This window comes from Lagenorhynchus albirostris, chromosome X, assembly GCF_949774975.1.
Source record: "Lagenorhynchus albirostris chromosome X, mLagAlb1.1, whole genome shotgun sequence".
NCBI classification, from domain to species: Eukaryota; Metazoa; Chordata; class Mammalia; order Artiodactyla; family Delphinidae; genus Lagenorhynchus; species Lagenorhynchus albirostris.
This window is the reverse complement of record NC_083116.1, coordinates 115,353,777-115,374,192: the sequence shown is the minus strand read 5'-3', so window position 1 is coordinate 115,374,192 and position 20,416 is coordinate 115,353,777. Positions and strand designations below refer to the sequence as shown.

The following is a 20,416-nucleotide window of genomic DNA, read 5'->3' as shown; positions in this document are numbered from 1 at the left end:
GACCCCGCAGGCCGTGTGGTGTGGCAAAAAAAAAAAAAAAAAAAAAAAAAAAAAGCAAGCAATCCCCAGGTATGTTACTGAGTATCTTGATTTTCCAAATATTTTTGGCTGTTTTCAAAATATAGTGTGGGATTTATACAAAATGAATAAAGTCTGCTCTAAATAACTCACGGTCATGCTATAACTTGTCTAATACAATACCAAACTATCAATAAATCCCCTCTACTCATTTTGACCATTAGTTTCATTATCTTTTCCAGCAAACCTTTACACAGACTTGCTAAATGGACCTGAATTTCAACTTTTTTTCTCCTACCCATTCTTTCCTAGCAGTGCTACTGAGCTGCCACAGATGGTAAGAAGAGACTCAATTACAATCAAGAATTAACTCTAGGGTCAGCTCTCTATTACCTGCATTAGCACACTAGGCTATTAGCACAAAATAAAAAAATGATTCATTCAACTGATTCTAGGGCAAGGCAGAGTTCCTCACTTCGAGAAATTGTGCCGAAGACAATGGTCAGTGACCTCACGTCCAGTGAAAAGTGCCACAATGTGCACAGAAACCCTGATGCAGGGTGTGTTTCTCTCCCCAAATTACACCCATTGTCCCCCTTCACCGTGGCCCATGGTGAAACTTCCTTTTAGCCAGTTAGCAGTGAGCCAACCTAGGGAGCGAAAAGTGTATTCTCAATCAGGGTTGTTCCTAAGATGGAATGATGTTTAAAAATTAAAGGCAATCAGAGATTATGAATATTTTTGAACTGAAATAAATTCTAACTAGGTGGGGATAATTAGGATTTACCTGATATTTATTATTCATTCATTCTTAAGATTCCCTAATCAAGCTTCTTCATACTATTCTACAAGAAAAATTCTCCTCATGGGTTCAAACTTTCTTCACCCTACTTTGAAAGCACCCTCTTGATACTTTTCAGCACATCTTAGTTTTTGCAAAGGACCTTCACAAGCATTTGTAATGCATCATCATGATAATTTTGGGAGGCAGGCCTACTAAGCAATGCCTATTTTATAGCTAGGGCTTTGAGATGTTAAATAATTAACGCAGTGTCACAGTGGAGGTATTGGGATAAGAATCGGGCCAGCCACCCAGTTCTGTGCTTCTGCTCAGGGCACTCAATCTGTTGCCTCTGGCTGGTCACCAGTCAAGCGCAGCAGGAGCAGCAGCAGTCCCAGATGCCATCAGATCTTCCCCCACCAGCACTTCTGACTTTTCGAATCCCTCATGAAGCTATTCTAGGCTGTGACAGGTCATCCCTGTTTCCTTGGCTGAGACTGGCTTTTGAGGATGAGTAAGAAAGGAGACGCCCTATTTTTAATGTTTGCTATTTATAGTAAGGTATTTAAGTTACTTTTAAAGAAATAAAGGGAGAAGCATGCTAACTCCTGGAAACTTCAATATTATGTTCCCTGAAAATATAATGTGTAGAAATAAATCCATCTATTTTGGTTTATCCATAATAAATTGCATGATAATACAATCTCATAGCAGATATTATGTGCTTGGCCTTATATCATTTAATTCTTACTACTACCCTATGAGGGCAGGACTATTATTTACTCATTAATTCTTTCCAGAACTATATGTTAGGTACCGTGCTACTGGTTCCATGCTGAGACATGGTTCAAGGCATACATGGCCCCTGCACTCATGGAACATATAGTCTAGTGGGGGAGACAGCCAATAAACAAATAATTACACAAACAAAAAACTGCAACTGAGGTTAGTGCTGTGAAGATGAGGTATGTAATGTTCTGAGACGGTAAAAATAGACAAATATGACCTAGGTCAGGATGGCTGGGAAGACTTCTTTGAGATCCTAAGCTTAAGAGGAGCCAACCAGAGGAGGAAGGGATGGGGGTGGGGCAGTGTTTTTCAGGCAGAGGGAACAGCATGTGCAAAAGGCTTTTTTGCTTATGGATTAAAAAAGAAGGCCAATGTGGCCAGAACACAGGCAGTGAAAAGTATATAAACTGATGTTGATGAGGTAGCTAGGGGGCAGACTGAGGGGCTCCTCAGCCATCTTAAGAATTTGTCTTTCTCCTAAAAGCAAAGGGAGGCCTCTAAAGGGTTAAGTGGATGGAGTATAAGACTAGCTCTTGTTGGCTGTCATGTATTGATAAATAAAGGCTTGAGGCAAAAATAAATTTGGGAAGCCCAAGGTAGGAGCCTCCTTCAATAGGCCAGGGAGAAATGGTGGTGGCACAGACTGGAGAAGTGGCAGGGAGAAGGAGAGAACAGGCACGATTTGAGAAATCTTCACTAAATCAGCAGAACTTGTCAATGGATCAGATTGGTGGGGGTGGGGGGAGAGGGAAGGGCGGGGACTAGAAGGATATGTCAAGAATGCCTCTCAAGTTTCTGGCTTGCTTAACCAGAAGTCATTCATAGTAATAGAGAAAAATGAAATAGAGGTTTGGGGGTTAGGGGAAAATCATGAGTTTGGTCTTAGATATGCTGAGTTTAAACTGACTTTGGGGCATGCAAAGAGGAAAAAATAAGTAGCTGTACATACAGTTCAGAGTTTAGAGTCACAATCTAGATTGGAGATATAAATCTGTTACATCAGCTGTATGTGGGTTTTATTAAGATAGTGGGCATAAAGAAATTAATTAGTAGGGAGTATAGAGTGAGAAGGGAGCCTAGAATGGAACCTTGAGAACTTCAATACCTAATGACTGCCTAGAAGAGGAAAATGGGGCTCCAAGAGGTTAAGTAACTTGCTCAAGTGCACATAGCAATTAAGCAGAAAAAACGAAACAAAACTAGAATCCACGTCTGGCTGACCTAGAGCTCAAACTTGCAACCATTATCTTCTTTTGGCTACTTAATCTATATCTGGATTAAAAATATCACTTTGGGCTTGAAAGAGGTTAACAGCTGTAACAGATTACCTATGTTAGCCAAGAATTGCTAAACAGTCCCGTTAAAATACACAAGAGAGCAAAACGGGTGTTGTTTTGAAGCTTGCAAAGTCTATCTTCAAATGCTTCCTCACAGAGAGGTGGCAAGGAAGCACTGCACTGTGAAAGCTGAATGCAATCTCAGAACGTTCCTCTTGCTGAGAAATGGACTAGATAGATCAAGTAGTGGTGATTATAATGCTGTACTTCTCAAAATGGAGTACAGGAAGCGCTCCTGAGGTATGCAGCAGGGGGACAAGGAATACTTGAAAAATGATAAAGATGTTGCAATTTTAGTTGGTGGATTTGGGAAATAGTTGAGAAATACTTTTGGATATTAAAAACAGACACAGAGGGGCTTCCCTTGTGGCGCAGTGGTTGAGAATCTGTCTGCCAATGCAGGGGACACGGGTTCGAGCCCTGGTCTGGGAGGATCCCACACGCCAGGGAGCAATTGGGCCCATGAGCCACAACTACTGAGCCTGAGCATCTGGAGCCTGTGCTCCGCAACAAGAGAGGCTGCGACAGTGAGAGGCCCCCGCTCGCCGCAACTAGAGAAAGTCCTCGCACAGAAACGAAGACCCAACACAGCCATAAATAAATAAATTAATTAATTAAAAAAAAACAAAAACCAGACACAGATATCACTGAATAGAATGCAGCCTTTGAGTTCATTTTAAAGACAAGCTATAAGTCCCCCAAATTTCGTACATGTAGTGGTAACCCCCCACCCTATTTCCTTGGGAGTACCTATTTGCTTTCTGCTGGTATTAGGGGTACTCTGGAGGAAAGATTGAGATGCACTGTTATAATGTATTGTAAGATCACCTTCCGATTCTACATGAAGACTCAAAAAGAGGCCAGTGTGTCACGGGAACATTTTGTGATTTTTTAATCATTCAGGAAGTGCAATTAGGGCTTCCCTGGTGGCGCAGTGGTTGAGAGTCCACCTGCCAATGCAGGGGACACGGGTTCGTGCCCCGGTCCGGGAAGATCCCACATGCCGCGGAGCGGCTGGGCCCGTGAGCCATGGCCGCTGAGCCTGCGTGTCCGGAGCCTGTGCTCCGCAACGGGAGAGGCCAAAACAGTGAGAGGCACGCGTACCGCAAAAAAAAAAAAAAAAAAGAAGTGCCATTAGAGACGTCATATAGTCTTGAAGATAAAATGAATATGAAGTGAACACTGCCAAGTTATGAAAGTTCCCATTGTACTTCTGAATGACTTTATTCACTTTGTCACACTTATTGATAGTGAGAATTGTAAAAACACAGAAAATACTGCATTGTAGGGAGATCAGTAGTATTTCATAAAATATTTCTGTTCCCCATTTGTATGAAATATATATGAATTCCAAAAAGCAACTTTTTAAAAAGCACATATTCATGGCTTACCTTTCCAAATGATCCCTGCCCTAGTACTTTTAAAAGTTCAAACTGGGAAGGATCTGCCTTTTCATGTCCTTCCTTTACATGATGTGTGATTGCAATTTCTTTGATACTGCCTTCTTCCTGTTGATGCAAATATAAGGGGATAAAACAGAGTTAGAGCTACTTCCTCTGGCTATAAATCAAGCAATGTAAATTTATTGTATCATATTAGAAATCCTCAAATTAACATACACAAACCACCTTTACTGACCCACCAAGTAAAAAGAGAACACATGCCAAGCAAATATACTTTCAAGTTAAATGCCAGAGAAAGAATAATACCAGCCAACCACATAGGCCAGTTTAACCTCTACATAACATTAGTTCTGAATACTTTCAAGTCTTCACTCTTCCTATTGGAGATAATCAGAATGATTAGTTCCATGGGGTGAGGGCAGAGTGTGTAAAGAAGTCTGAAAACAGATCAGAGTAATCTGGTGTGCTCTGATATGTGATTGTATTAGGTAGAACCAACGCTATACACAACAAAACCTGATTATTGGGGAGAGGGGTTGAAAAATATTCCAGGGTCAACGTGGAGATTTCTACCCTCAGCAAGGCCGTTTGAATTAGCCTGCTGAAGTTTACTGTGTTTGAAATATCTAAGTTACCTTCTGTTTCTAGGACTACCTGAGATCTGAGATGGGAGAAAGGAATAACTCTAAAACACAAAATCAAAAAAGATTTAACATTTGGATGGAGGATTAGACAGAAAAAACATGTTCAGCATGATGGAAAAGTAGAAGGTCGTAGAGTTAAGAGAAGGATACTTAAAGAATGTGGATGCTTTACTATACCTGAGAGAAGGTGTCAGAAGAGAAAGGTTGAAAATACATGTAAGTAAACATAGAATTTCAATTACTTTATTACCCTGAGATCAGCAGATTAGGTACACCTTATTTATTCAATAATCAAGACATGTACTTTATCAGCCCAAAACTACGACAATAAAACAAAACCCAACAAAACAAGAAACATAAGCCTGTCAAAGACTATCTTTTCTTTTTTTTTTTGCCTATAATGTTTTTTCTAGTGCATACGTACTATGAGTAGAATCTAAATGTGTTATACAAACATAAATAATTCATTATTTTTATTACCACTGTATTCCATGTAAATGCTTGAACTCAAATAACATTCTCTGAGACACAGAAGGCTGGCAATATAAGGAATTACAAAGATTTCTCAAAAAGATATACCAAGGATATCCTAATGTGGTAGCTTTTGAAAATGAGTAGTAAAAGGAAAAAAAGCTCCTATAAGAGAACAGAAAAGAAATCCAGGCCCACCAATTTACTCTGTAAGACAGAAGCTGTAGTTTGTAGAATGTTCTACTAAGGCAGCTTAATCATTTTGGACTTTCCTGGAACTTTGACAACAATAATAAAACAATCCCCTAATATGGTTTAGTCTTTTATTTTGTAATTCCATATGCATTATCTCATTTAATTCTCACAATGATCCTATGCAATAGGCATTAGGGTAGAATCAAACATTAGCTGACTCCTTCCTGGGCACCCCTTCTCTCCAAATGAGACCAATGTGTACAAGGTCTTGAGAGTGATAGCTGTTCCTAGGCGCATTAGGAAAGAAAGGAAGCAAATTACCAAATTCTCTAAAAAAAAAAATTTCAAAGAACAATGTATATGTGGGATTGATTAAGTAAGAAAGATTCAGATTAAAATCCAGCAACTATTTATTAAACACCTAACATGTATCAAGCCCGGGTTAGGTGTTTTTTCACCTTTTCTATTTATGCTTCATGCAAATCTTTGACTACATATCAGTATTAGAGAGGGCTAATGATAACACAGAGTATACCCCAAAGCAAGCAAAAACATTTCAGAACTCTCTACAGACTCCCCCATTCACCATTAGAAATTTTAAAGGTAAAATGGTCTGAATATTCTACAGTCTGAAGTTTAAAGAGATCAAGTAAAGATCACAAACTAGTAACTGGCAGACTTAGGGCCCAATTCCAGGTTTTCTGACTTCTAACAACTTCTAAAACAAGGATCTTAGCATTACACCACATTGAGACTGTCATGAGGCTCTTGGTGGTTCCCCATCCAAGATCAATGACAGTAACATACAGACTTATTCCCCTGGCCTTTGTAACTGGTCTGCATCTCTTCGGTCAGTTAGCTAAACTGATTAGTGAAGTGGTCTCTGAACTTTTGGTAGTACACCATTATTAATTAAAAAAAATAGCATATACCCAATATTTGTATACTTATTGGCTTATATATACTTTTTGTATTACTAAATTATATATATACTTATAAATCATATACTTTTTGTATGACTAAATTATATACATTATACATGGAAATGAAACTATAAAGAAGTTCTCCTCTTTCTTTTCTGTACCCTAAAGTGCTGTCACATCAAACTTCGAAGACTAATTGATAACAGACTTGAACTCATGAGGCTAAGTTCATGGGTTGGATTCCAGCATGTGCCAGTGTGCCTCCTGTGGGAAAAACGAACTGTTCAAGAGCCTAACTGAAATCTAATGGCTATTTACGCCCTTATATCATGACGCTGTGAAGAACTATACCCTGTAATGTTCTATACATTTTACCACTTTTCTTTCTTGGGTTAAGTGGGATGTAACTCATTAGCCTGCAACATTATTTCATCTTATATTTCATAGCAAATACCTACTACAACTGTCTGTCACAAATAAAGATGCAACATAGGCAAGGAAGGACTACTGAATTATAACCGTTCTGCATTTTGTCACAGGCATACAGCATCAAGCCTTACTCTCACCGTGTGAGCTACAATCAGGCCATGGATCTCAAAATAAACAGCAGTTACTATTCAAGAACGATTACATCTTTGATGACTATCCTTCCTTTCATGTCAAAAAATTACTAAAAAATGTAGAGTCTCCCTTTGATCCCTTCATTCAATAAACACACTTAAGCACCTATTATGTATCAAGCTTGGTTCTGGGAATACCTTTCATTCTATTTCCAGTAACATCGTCCTGCTGTAATCCTTCGTTACCTTTCCTGTAGGAAATTGAAACTAGCTTGGTCACTCCTAATGCCCCTTTCTGCCACTGCCACTCCAATCCATCCTCCTGACAAATTCATTTTCTGAAAGTAGACAGCTCCAGTTACATGCCCAGACTGCTCAAAAACTCCTCCAAGTTTTTCCAAATTAAATGCACTGCTTTACCTTGGCATTGGAGGCCTCCTACAATATGGTCTCAACCTGCTTTTCTGGTATTATTTCCCAACATTCCCTTACACGTAGCCTTCTGTCAACTTGGGTTATTTCCTGTTCCCTAAATTTTTTGTTTTTAAAGTCAAAGTAATATATGCACATGGGTAACAAATCAAATAGTGGTAGAATAGCTTATGGTGAAAAGCAAGTCTCTTCTCACCCCCATACCTAAGTTTTAAAAAAATTTTAATTCTTTCTGCACTTACTTTGATCATTTCTTAGTTTATTAAGACAATACCTATTGATTTAAAAATAAGAAAGATGAGGGACTTACTTATATTATGCCCCTTCCATCCATCACCTTCCTCCCCACTGTTTGATAATTATATTAATTTCACATAAACTTCTTGTTTTTTCTATAAGTTTTAGACAGAATCCTAATTCTTCACTTTGTAAAAGGAGGGTAATAGTGCCCATACATTCCTTCCCTCAAACTTCCCCCCACCTGCTAATAGCTTATTTTTATTAATATTTAAGGTTATTAATATTAAGAAAATTAACATTCTCTCCTGTAACCACAACCAAATCCTTCATGCTCTCACTACAGCTTGATTCTCAAAGCTGAAAGCCTATATAAGCAGCAGCATTTTCATGACAATACATTGCTCAAACGCAGGCTAGGAAGTGTATTAAATTTCCTTTCATATGGGCCCCTAACAGTGACTTGTGGGACAATCCAAGGGGACTTTAAGTCTTAGATTTTTACCATACTTTCCATTCTTCTGAGAGCCCTCTCTTACCCTCCCATCAGGATGGGTTGTTCTCTAGGCCTTGCTGCGTAGATATTATCTCGGGATATATCTTCAGTGCTTTCCTGGTTGAATCCACTATTTTCAGTTTCCCATGTCTCTCTCTTTCTTAGACTACTCCCTTGTAACTTCCAAAGAAAGGTGATGTGGAAGAAAACTTTCTGGATCTTGCACATCTGAAAATGTCTCTATTTTGTCTTCACATTTGTATAATTTGGCTTGCTACCAAATTCTAGAATAAAAATAATCTTGCTCAAGAATGTTGGCGCCATTCGTCCACTGTCTTCTAGCAGTCAGCACTGCTGATGAGCTGGATGATGCTAGCCTGATATACACTTTTTGGTACGTGACCTGGTTTTTCTTTCTGGAAACTTTAAGAATTTTCTGTCCTTGTATTTCTGAAATTCCACACTAAGTGAGATAAATATGGTCTCCTTTCCTTCAGAATGCTAGATGCTTGGTGAACCTTTATAATCTAAAGACGTGAATTCTTTACCTCTGGGGGAATTCTGACATTTCTTTGATAATTTCCTTCCATCCACTCTTCAGGGTTTCTCTTTTTGCAACAACTCTATTAGCTGGATACTGTATGCCTGGAATTTAATTTTCATCTTTTTTCCTCCTATTTTCTGTCTCTTTTCTGAGAGACATCCTTGACTTTATTTTCCCACCCCCATACTGAATTTTTTATCCTGGCAAATCTTATTTTAAAATAAATCTTCAAGTGCTTCTTTTCTCAATATTTCTTTCTTTTTTTAAATAGCACCTTCCTCCACTCCCTACCTCTTCCTCCCCAAAATGGATGCAATCATTCCAAACCTCCTTGAGGATAGTAACTAGACTTTTAAAAATCTTTTTTCTAAATTGGGATGCAGAGGATACAAAAAATGTTCTTGGGGGGTGGAGAGAAAAGATCAATGCCTATGGCCCAAGTTGCAAAAACTTGCAAAAACTATCCCCAACACATTTTTCTGCTCCTTCCCAGTTGAAATTTTTACTAATCATATCAGCAAGCCATTTTCTATCTACTTTTAGGTATATGTGAAGTCACAGTAGCATAATAGGCACAATATCCTTGGTTGGTATCTTGATCCCCAAATTGTGCTTTATGTCACCAGTCTTTCCAAGTTATGGGACCATGAATATTTTCGAAATGAATTTGAGGTTCAATTAGGACATAATACTAATGCTTGGGCAATCTTGGACAACAGAAAGGAAAGCAACAATGTGCCCTTCTAGCTCATACCTGGAATCCAATGAGATGGATGCAGAGAGGGATATCAAATTTCTGAAGACACTGATAACCAAGGACAGACTGATATTTGCATGTGACAAACCTACCTTAGGTCACTAAATCACCTGTTACTGAAATAAATCTGTCACATGACAACACAGAACTACAGTTTGATAGTTTGTAAAGTTGTGTTTTTGACTGTAAGTATACAGTGAAGCAACTGTAATTTTATGGAAAAAGAATTTTATCAATGAAGTAGAGCAGAGATGTAAGTTATATCCATTATAATTACTCTGTGAAGCTAACATTTTTACACTTTCTGGCACAATTGTACTTGAACTGATACATGGATACCTGCCCAGTCATTACCACAAAAACTTACTTTGTGTATTTTTAAAAGTTATAAAAAATTCCATGTTTTTATTTTTACAAAGTCTACGTTTATTTGCTAGATAAAGGTCTACCTGTAGGCAAAATTGTGAAGCTGCCAGCTGGTCTACATCACAACCCTGTATCCTTCATCTACATTCCCAGCACTTTCAGACATTTGGTACTCACAGTTACCAAACTCAGAGGTGTTCAATACTCTCAAGCTATGAATGGGAATTCATTCGTTCATCTATTTAAGCATTTATTTATTGAACACCTAATACATGCCAGGCACTCTTCTAGCTGTCTGAGATATACAATAAATGAAACAGACCAAAATCTTTGCTGTTTTGGGGAGAGACCTAATAATAATAATAATAATAAGGCTCTTGTACTTTTGCTTCTTCCTGACTGCCTGGTCCTGATGGAAGTGTTTCTGATCTATGACATATTCTCTTAGGCTCTTTCCTTTTTGTTAGAAGGCAATTCAGATTATGGGCCAGGTACTGCACTAGGTATTAGCAAAACTACGATACAGAAGAGTATCTGCTCTCTAGGAATTTACCTAGGGCTTCAAAGATGTACTATTGGGAAAATACTTGTTGGGATATGACCCTGATAGATAAAACAAAGTCAGTTCAGTTAAAAAATATCTATGGGACTTCCCTGGTGGTGCAGTGATTAAGAATCTGCCTGCCAATGCAGGGGACACGGGTTCAATCCCTGCTCTGGGAAGATCCCACATGCCGCGGAGCAACTAAGCCCATGCACCACAACTACTGAGCCTGCGCTCTAGAGCCCGCGAGCCACAACTACTGAGCCCGTGTGCCACAACTACTGAAGCCCGCGCACCTAGAGCCCATGCTCCGCAACAAAAGAAGCCACCGCAATGAGAAGCCCGTGCACCGCAACGAAGAGTAGCCCCCGCTCGCCGCAACTACAGAAAGCCCGTGTGCAGCAACGAAGACCCAACATAGCCAAAAATTAAAAAACAGAAAAACAAAAAAACCCTATAATTTTAGGAATTTGTAAAGAGTATCATTTTAAACATCACAGAAAAATGGCAGAAGAAAATTCATGGACAGGTGGATCTTTTGTTGTTCCTCCAGTCACAGAGAAAGCCACCTCATTTGTTTCCCAGGACCAACAAAAGGTTGACAGGTTCCATCTTAAATGGTCTTTGAGGTTCACCCCTTACTGGGAAAAAATTAACGGGAAAAAATTAACTCAATGTTTCCTTTTCAAGTTGAAAGGGAAAATATAAAATTTTGTTCTTAAAATGTTTTTTAAAAGGATTAAAGAAAAGGGACTGAAACAGATACTGCTTACCTGAGTTATATAAAACCTAATACTGTAACATGCAAATATCAAGAAAACAAACTGGGTGACATTAACTGATTTTAAAGAATGATTCAACATTTGGCATTATGCCCTGCCTTGTATACATAATTTCCTTTTTCCTCCCCTCCCTTGAGTCAGGAAGTGTGTTCTTAAGGCATTTGTATTTTTTAAATTGTTTTTAATGTCAGAAAATATTGTTGAAGCTCAAAATAAAATATTTAAATATTCCTTAGTAAAAGCCAATAAATAAGTATTTTCTACTCATAGCTACGTAACCATTTTTTGGCCTATCATAAAAAAAAGACCCGACAAATGAAATTATAAGATTTTATTTACCTCTTAAATATAATCCAAAAGTAAAATGAATAAAGCATCGCTTTCTATATAGATAATTATAGTTCAATAATATACTTTTTTTAATTTGAAAAAGATATGTTAATTTTTTTTTTGATGATCAAGATACATAAAAATTATTTGGCTGTGACACAAAATTAGTCTTGTCATTCAAGCTATGGTGAGAAACCACATTTTAATTTATTCTAGATTACAATTTGACCAAATCCGATTTACTTGATTTGCTAATGAATAATACATTCCGAATTTTTCATTTAGCCAAATTCTTTAAGAGAGTATTCTAGGCCAGCTTCTTGAATCTATGTTTGAGAAAACAGCATTGCTGGTTCTCCAGACTAATATTTTCAATAACTGCTGGAAAGAGCACTGAGTTTTCTCCCAATTGGGAATCCCGATCAACAAATTTAATTCTCTTTAAAGAGCAGCAGGATAGCACAATTCTCATGGCAAAATATCAAGTTGATTTTGGCAGGATTTTAGATTAAATACAACACAAATTATCATTCACTAAGCACATTTTAACAAAGTTATGCTTTGAAAAGTGTGCCTACTGTAAGATAAAATTACTTGCTTAAAGCTAAATATAATTGATTAAAAACGTCAAAGTTTTTAAAGAACCAATTTCAACAAAAATCTGTTTTTAAATTCTTGACTGTTTAAAATAACACATTCTCCTACTCATCAAAATGTTACTTACATTATTATTACATAGTAATCTCCTAAATATTAGCAGGTTCACAATTTTGTTCACGCCTAGTTCAATACTGAGAGCTACAGTCATCTGTTTTATTATACAAAATTACAAACACTAACAAGATTAAAAATTACTTTAGCACTAAAAAGGCAATGTAAAATAAGTTTACAAAATATACAGAGTTGAAATATATAATACAAATAGCTGGCTTAATTTTAATAAATAGAAATATTATTCTTTAAATGTTCTATAAGAACTGGTTTTGAATTTTGAAAAGCTTCTTAAAAGAACATTAAAGTGAAATAATTGTTTAATTAGTATAATTATACTTAGCTCTAACCGAAACATTTTAGTCTCTAAAGAAGTTGAACAAAGCTTACCTGTATAGAGCGAACACGAAAAGACAGAAATTTAAACATGGCTATGAAACCATGATGGTGATAAAGAATTTCTAACGGTAAAACTTAAGTTAGAAAGGGAAGGCCAAGCCCCTGCAAAGTTTTCCCCTACCAGCTGTTCCGGCAATTAGAAAATTTCCTGTCAGGCGGGTCCTGAAATGCTAGAGAAAGAGGCCTGACAATTTTCCTGTGGTAAAAGAAAGGAGAAACGTAATGGCGAGGGCACTAATGTAGCTGATAGGTAGAGAGGCTAGAACAGGAAACCAAAACAGATTTGCTGATAGCAAAATCCTGTTGAAATGTTCGTACTCCTGGTTCCCAGAAATCCAGACAATTTTCACAACCCGTGAAACGAACATTATTTTACTTCAGAATCCTGAGATATGCTGGTATTTCTTAACTATAGGACACTTTAAAAGCAACTGAAACTAGTCAGCACAATTAAAATAACAAGTCATCAATTCTCATGTGAAATTTTACCCTTCGTAATGTTTATACACACACTCCAAAGGACAGTTTCAAGACTATTTTAAGGTTATATATAGACATGTCATGGGTGTTCCCTGTCAATGAGGAAGAGTTTCCGAACTATGGGAAGAAAATGACTACAAGAAGCTTTTTGATTGTGATGTAAGGACAAATTCTTCCTGTCTTCAATGAAAGTGAATTACATATAAATTCACAATGGTTATAAACATCAATTATCAACCAGGTTAAAGACGTCAAGGCCCACAGTTAAAACTCACATTCCTAGCTGATAAAAATCTAAATTAAAAAAAAAAGTCCACTCCCTGGGCTATTAGTGAGCAAAAGGAACATTTACTGAAGAAGTCAACCTGGAAAAGAAGGAGGGGTCAAGCTACCAGACAATCCCTTACTCCATTTCATCCTCTAATAGCTTCCAGAAGTTATTCTAAGGTATTTTTGCTTTGGGAAATATTTTTGAAAGTATGCCAGTATTCAGAACATGATCACCGAGATAGCGGCATTTAAACAAAACCAAAGGACAGAAGCATCGAGAGCTGTGGGAAAATACTTTACTTAATGTACACAATCTATGTGGAACCAATAAAAACCTCAAATGTTAATCTACATACCCTATACAAATTTAATAAAATCACTGAATTTTCAAAACCTGAAGATCCTCTAAAAATCACCAAGTTTGCTCCAAGCTTGAAGGAACTATGATCAAGGCAGGGCCATATTTGATGACAGAGCTATCTATCATGGAAGCTCAGTGCTGCTGTCCTGTATTGAGCAAACATTAGAGGGTCCATTAGGTGCTACAGGTACCATGTGAAAGGCCAGGGCTCTTCCTCCTAGATCAAATTTTTATGGCAATGTTCTATAAATGACCTAATGCAAGTTGAAGAATAAAAAAAAAAAACCTGCTTGGGACTTCCCTGGTGGCACAGTGGTTAAGAATCCACTTGCCAATGCAGGGGACACAGGTTTGACCCCTGGGCCGGGAAGATCGCACATGCCGTGGAGCAACTAAGCCCATGCACCACAACTACTGAGCCTACACTCTAGAGCCCGTGAGCCACAAATGCTGAGCCGATGTGCCACAACTACGGAAGCCCGTGCGCCTACAGCCCATGCTCCGCAACAAGGGAAGCCACCGCAATGAGAAGCCCGCACACCACCAGGAAGAGTAGCCCCCGCTTGCCGCAACTAGTGAAAGCCTGCACACAGCTACGAAGACCCAATGCAGCCAATAAATAAATAAACAAACAAATAAATAAATTTATTAAAAAAAAGACTGTCAAGAAGAGGCAAACATCATGGTTACTATAGAACCAATTAAGGGGTACAAAATAAAACAGGAGTGTCTCTGTACAGAGCAGTCATCAATTTTACTCAAGTAATACTTAAGAACAGAAGCAACTAAATAACCTTTTCTGAATTTGAAGGATTAGTCTAAATTGGCTTTAATGACTAGTGATGCTCAGGTTAACAATTCACATTTTGCTGTGAGTTATGCTTTTTAATACTACCCCTAAAAAATGAAGCAATATTTCAGATATCAAAATCTGAACTAAGTCTCCCTCAGTTGAAATGATACCTTAATTAAAACAGCATGGTACTGCTGTATAAAAGCAGAGTGACAGAAAAGAATGTGACACTTTACATCTGAGGGAGATGTTAGGGTATTTGGCTACCTGTTTAGAAAATGTAAGCCATAAAGGAAAACATTGATATAGATTTGATTATAAAATTCAAAAACTCCTCTATGTCAAAAAGCACCATAAAGTTAAAAGACTAGCTCACACGATTAGAATCCCTTATATACAAGATATCACCGAGCAACTGCTTTACTTGGGTGTTAGCTATCTCCGAACCAGAACGAACCCATATCTCATTATAAGCAGTTGAAACACTGAAAAATGCCTCAGTGCTCCTTTTGCGTGTGCTCCAATATCCCTACCATGTCTAAGTATCAGAGGTATTCCAGGAGTCTTGTCAGGCTTAGAAATATTTTGGCAGTAAACCCCAGTGTCTACGAGAAATGTCTGGATATTTTGTCAATTTTGTATGAGTACAGAAGGGACACTGCTTATGGCATTTATTAGTATTTAAGCACAACCCATTGTCCCTATCAGATTAAGCTTCAGAACAGGCAAACAGCACATAGGAGGAACTCAAATAATGGCTGCCCAATTAAGTATCATACACTGAAATCTGACATGGACACTACTTGTGTGGTTGTGCACATGAAACCAGATATTATTGTTGATATTTTCCTGCCTCTAACCTTTTTCCTGCCTCTAACTTTAACTATCTTGAAATTTCTCGTATTAAATTTTCAGCTAGTTTTTCATTTTTGTGTCTTATTGGTTTTATCATTTGCCTTACTACTTGAAAAGTAATTTTATTATAAAAACTATGCATGTCCAGTATAGAAAACTTAAATAATAAAAAGAAGAAAAACAAAAGAGGGAAAAAATCCTCTATGTTGGTGCTTTCTAGTCTCTGTCTGTATATACGCACATATACACATGGACCACAGTACACATATTATCACTTTTTTTTTCTGTAGAGGGCCAGAAAGTAAATGTTTTTGACTTTGCAGGACATATTGGTCTCTGTCAACACTGCCACTGCAGCGTGAAGAGGAATGGGTGAGGTTGTGTTCCAATAAAACTTCATTTACAAAAATAGGGGGCAGGTCTCAGGTATAGTTTGCTGACCCCTATTTTCTATTATTAAATCATCCTCAATGCATTATTTATTTTTATTTTTATTTTTTGCAATACGCGGGCCTCTCACTGCTGCGGCCCCTCCCGCCGCGGAGCACAGGCCCCGGACGCGCAGGCCCAGCGGCCACGGCTCACGGGCCCAGCTGCTCTGCGGCATGTGGGACCCTCCCGGACCGGGACACGAACCCGCGTCCCCTGCATCGGCAGGCGGGCCCCCAACCACTGCGCCACCAGGGGAGCCCCATCCTCAATGCATTATTAATGACTGCAGAGCATTCTACTATATAAATCCCCTATTGTTGGGTATTTGATCTTCTATATCACTGGGATGTCCCCATCTTTTGTGCACATTCACAATTTATTAGAAATAATTTCTGGAAGTGGCACTGTATTTCTAGAGGTAGAGTATGCAGCATTTTAAAGTTTCTTGATCGTAACATATTTGCCAAGTTGTCCTCCGGGAAGAACCTAAAAAACAATGAGAGAACCACACCAAGACCTCAGGCAGGGGTAAACTACAACCAGGCCGGGCCAGTCAAGGGCTAAATCTGGTCATGCCCATGTCTATTTACATAAGAGCTCCTGCTGTTTTTTCCCCTACATAATGGCTACAGCTGACTTGAGTAGTTGCCACAGAGCCTAAAATATTTACTACCCAGCCCTTTATAAACAAAGTTCGCTGACTCATGGTCTTGAGTCCTCCAACAGAATGAGCAGCAAATGCGAACGCCCTGAGATTAGGAATCGGCTTAATGAATTCAAAGCACAAAGGAAAGACCTTGGTGTCTAGAATGTGGTGAACACCAAGGAAAGAGAAGGAAATGGGGAAGTAGGTTCGGGCCACATTAAGCAGGGCCTTACAGACTATCAAGAAGTTTGGATTTGGATTTGAAGCTAACCTTACTCGTTTTAGGCAGCGGCATCAATACCAATCTCCCAAACCTGTAAGTCCTTTTGGGCTTTTTCCTTTCTAATCTAACTTCCTTCCCTTCATATTTAATCCATCAATAAATTCTACTGATTTTATCTCTGAAATAAATCTCAAATCTGTCTATTTCTATTTTCTCTGACACTGTCAGTACAAACCATTATCATCTAGTGCCATCTAACTGGTTTTCCTCCTTCCAAATTTTTCCTGTGCAATCCTTTCTCTTCATGGCAGCCAGAATAATTTTAAAACAGAAATCAGGCTTGGTCGTACCCCCACCTCACATTCTTCAATGGCTTCCCATCCCAGAATAAAACTCAAATTTCTCACAGTCTATGGAACATAAAGCAAACACTAATAAATGCTACCTTGATTCTGACTTGGGAATATATTCAGTAAGTTATTCAAATATGATATCAATATTTGGTTTTAGACATATTTTAATCATGTTAATATCAGACTATTTCCTCTTTACTAAAAGAAGAATGAATATTCAATTTAAAAAAATGTCTTTTTATTATCTATTAATACACTTAGTTTCTCTCCTTTGACCTACTGATTTGATAACTCATATCAACAGATGTCCTAATATGCTTGTATTCCTAGGAAAATTCCATTGTTTTAATATAAGTCTGTATTTGATTTGTAAATTTTTAAAAGGATTTTTCTGTCTGTATTCATAAAGTGGCACAGTTTCCTTTTCTGCGTTAACTTTCATTTTCAGGGCTATGCTAACTTTATAAAACGGACTAGAAGGTGATACAATTTTTTCCTATGCTTTAGGACAATCTATTTCTTGAAAGTTTCCAAGATTTCTCCTACTGGAGCCTGGGGCCTGGCACTGTAGTGGTGGGGGGACCACTGTAGTGGTGGGGGGACCACAGTAGTGGTGGGATGTGTGTGGCGGTACGCGTTCTTTAATAACTTAAATTTCTCCCTTGCTATTGGTAAAGTCATAGTTTTTCTATTCCTTCCTAAATATCGTTTAGATTTTCTTAGAAAACCACATATTTCAGCAAGACTTCCATATCAGTACAGAGATATATTGAGTATGCTATTATGTTTTTTAAATAAAATTTAAGGAAAATTTCAAGCGTATCTAAAAGTAGACTGAATAGTATAACAAACCCTCATGAACCCACCACTCAACTATAACAATTATCAACTCATGGCCAATCTTGCTTCATATACTCACTTCCCCCCACTCTCATAATTATTTTGAAGCAAATCCTAGACATTATATCATTTCATCTGTGAATATTTCAGTTATTATGATGTTTTAATCTCCTTCCTATCTGTGGTTATATACTGTTTTGCTTTCCTAATGTTGTGCATTTGCTTTTTTTATTTTTCCTGTTTTTTAATTCACTGATTTTGGAATTTAAATTTAAATCCTTTCTCTTGCTTTTTTTTTTTTTTTTTTTTTGCGGTACACGGGCCTCTCACTGCTGTGGCCTCTCCCGTTGCGGAGCACAGGCTCCGGACGCGCAGGCTCAGCGGCCATGGCTCACGGGCCCAGCCGCCTCCGCGGCATGTGGGATCTTCCCGGACCGGGGCACGAACCCATGTCCCCTGCATCGGCAGGCGGACTCTCAACCACTGCGCCACCAGGGAAGCCCTCTCTTGCTTTTTATGGGTTTACTTTGTAGTTCTTTTTCTAGCTTCTTTCACTGAATCCTTAGTTCCTTTATTTGACTTCTCATTTATTACTAATTTTTTCTTTCAAGTATAATTCTGACAATATCATATAAGGTACTACTATATGCTAAGAACCATGCTTTACATGAAATTACTTCAGTTAACTCTCACCACAATGAGATAAGTAAATACTATTACCTACACTACAGATGAAGAAACTAAGGCTTAGAGAGAAGTTAAGGAACCTGCTGCCCAAGTTCCCACAGTTTGGAAGTGGAAATGGCTGTGATGTTGGTGGGAGCATAGACAGGCAATTCTATCTGGGGAAGGAGCATGTATATGTATGGTCAGTGGCTGACTTAGGTCAGAAGCCAGGAGGTGCTAAACCTTTTGATAAGACCCTGAAGGAAGACAGCTCGATAGAGGGTCCATAGCAGAGTTTCTGAACACTTTTTCTACACCATACGTTATATTTGTCTGGCGAAACCCAAACCTTGGTCAAACCCAATTATCAACCATCTTCATGACTCCATGATGGCTGAACCCTGCTGGAGAAAAATAAACTGCTATAATAAAAGCTTAAAATTAACATGTTCTTAACCAATTCCTTCAGATACAGTTTTTTTGTATGAATCAATTTTTCAGATACTAAAGGATTTAATATCTAAGGATTTCCATTTAAGTACAGGAGAATTATTCTGTAGCACACATCCATCAGTAGATAATGTTATAAAGTGCTATGGTTCTAAGGGTTTAAATCAGAGATGGGAAATAAGTCTTATGATCATCAACCTGAACCAAATGGTAGTGGCTTCCTAGAGCGCTGAGAGGGGTTGCTTCTAAGGCCCTGTGTCAATGGAAAGCATGCTATATTCCACTCACAATATCTCCCCTGAGCATGACGAGAGGGCGAGGGGGCAGCACCACCGATGTCCCAGCTGGAATCTTGCAGTAAGCAGCAATACACCCTAGGTGGTATTGCTGGTCACTGTATTCACGCATTTTTTTTCCTGCTTAGCCTGAACTTTTTTTTTTAATAATTTTTTTTCTCTCTTTCTATTTATTTATCTATTTTCGGTTGTGCTGGGTCTTCGTTGCTGCATGCAGGCGTTCTCTGGTTGCAGCGAGTGGGGGCTACTCTTCATTACAGTGTCTGGGCTTCTCATTGTGGTGGCATCTCTTGTTGCTGACCATGGGCTCTAGGCACGCAGGCTTCAGTAGTTGTGGCATGTGGGCTTCAGTAGTTGTGGCTCATGGGCTCTAGAGTGCAGGCTCAGTAGTTGTGGCGCATGGGCTTAGTTGCTCCGCAGCATGTGGGATCTTCCCGGCCCAGGGCTCGAACCCGTGTCCCCTGCACTGGTAGGTGGATTCTTAACCACTGCGCCACCAGGGAAGCCCTGGAGTTCTTTTTACTTAGTCATTTTTGTCTAAAATGGTTAAATTAAGAGACTCATTTAAGTACAGGAGTTACAACGTTCAATACACCAGTATTTCAGGTTGACTCAATAAACCATTCATACTTCAAGAGAACTTACATGAATTTTCTTTCTTTCCAATTATGGTTTAGATCAGTCAAATTGAACAAATGGGTATTGTGATAAGTAGACTACAGCAGAGGAGAAGCAAATTTGGATCAGAGGGATCATATGAGTTAGGCAAGCCACGATTTTTTTAAAAAAGGGGGTATTTTTTTTTAAAGCTCTTAGGGGTGGAGAAAAGGGACACTAGAAATAAAAAATAGCCCTGAAAGAGGGCCAAAAATGTAGTAAAGGAAAACTTACATGCTTGGAAATTTTGCCTATTATACACACACTCTATTTAATGTGACCATGCAGTGTTAATTATAATGCTATTTATTCTCGGAAATATTTTCCTAAGTGGTATATACTTAAATCTACTAGAGCATATCTTCTCTAGTAGAT

At 38.3% G+C, this 20,416-nt stretch overlaps 1 protein-coding gene across 14 annotated transcripts in view; it reads right to left on the bottom strand.

Moving 5' to 3' along the window:
- Positions 1 to 20,416, bottom strand: part of RPS6KA3 (ribosomal protein S6 kinase A3) — a 110,417-nt gene that overhangs the window by 49,862 nt on the left and 40,139 nt on the right. For 13 of the 14 annotated variants that reach the window (XR_009538364.1, XM_060136785.1, XM_060136780.1 and 10 more), the window contains one exon: positions 4,317 to 4,433. Coding sequence is in view for 13 of the 14 variants with exons in the window: in XM_060136785.1 (XP_059992768.1) it covers positions 4,317 to 4,433 (117 nt within the window). In the remaining variant the exon portion in view is untranslated. Of the gene's footprint in view, positions 1 to 4,316; positions 4,434 to 12,710; positions 12,767 to 20,416 lie in introns of those variants that run through there. The other variant, XM_060136792.1, reaches the window with a different exon arrangement.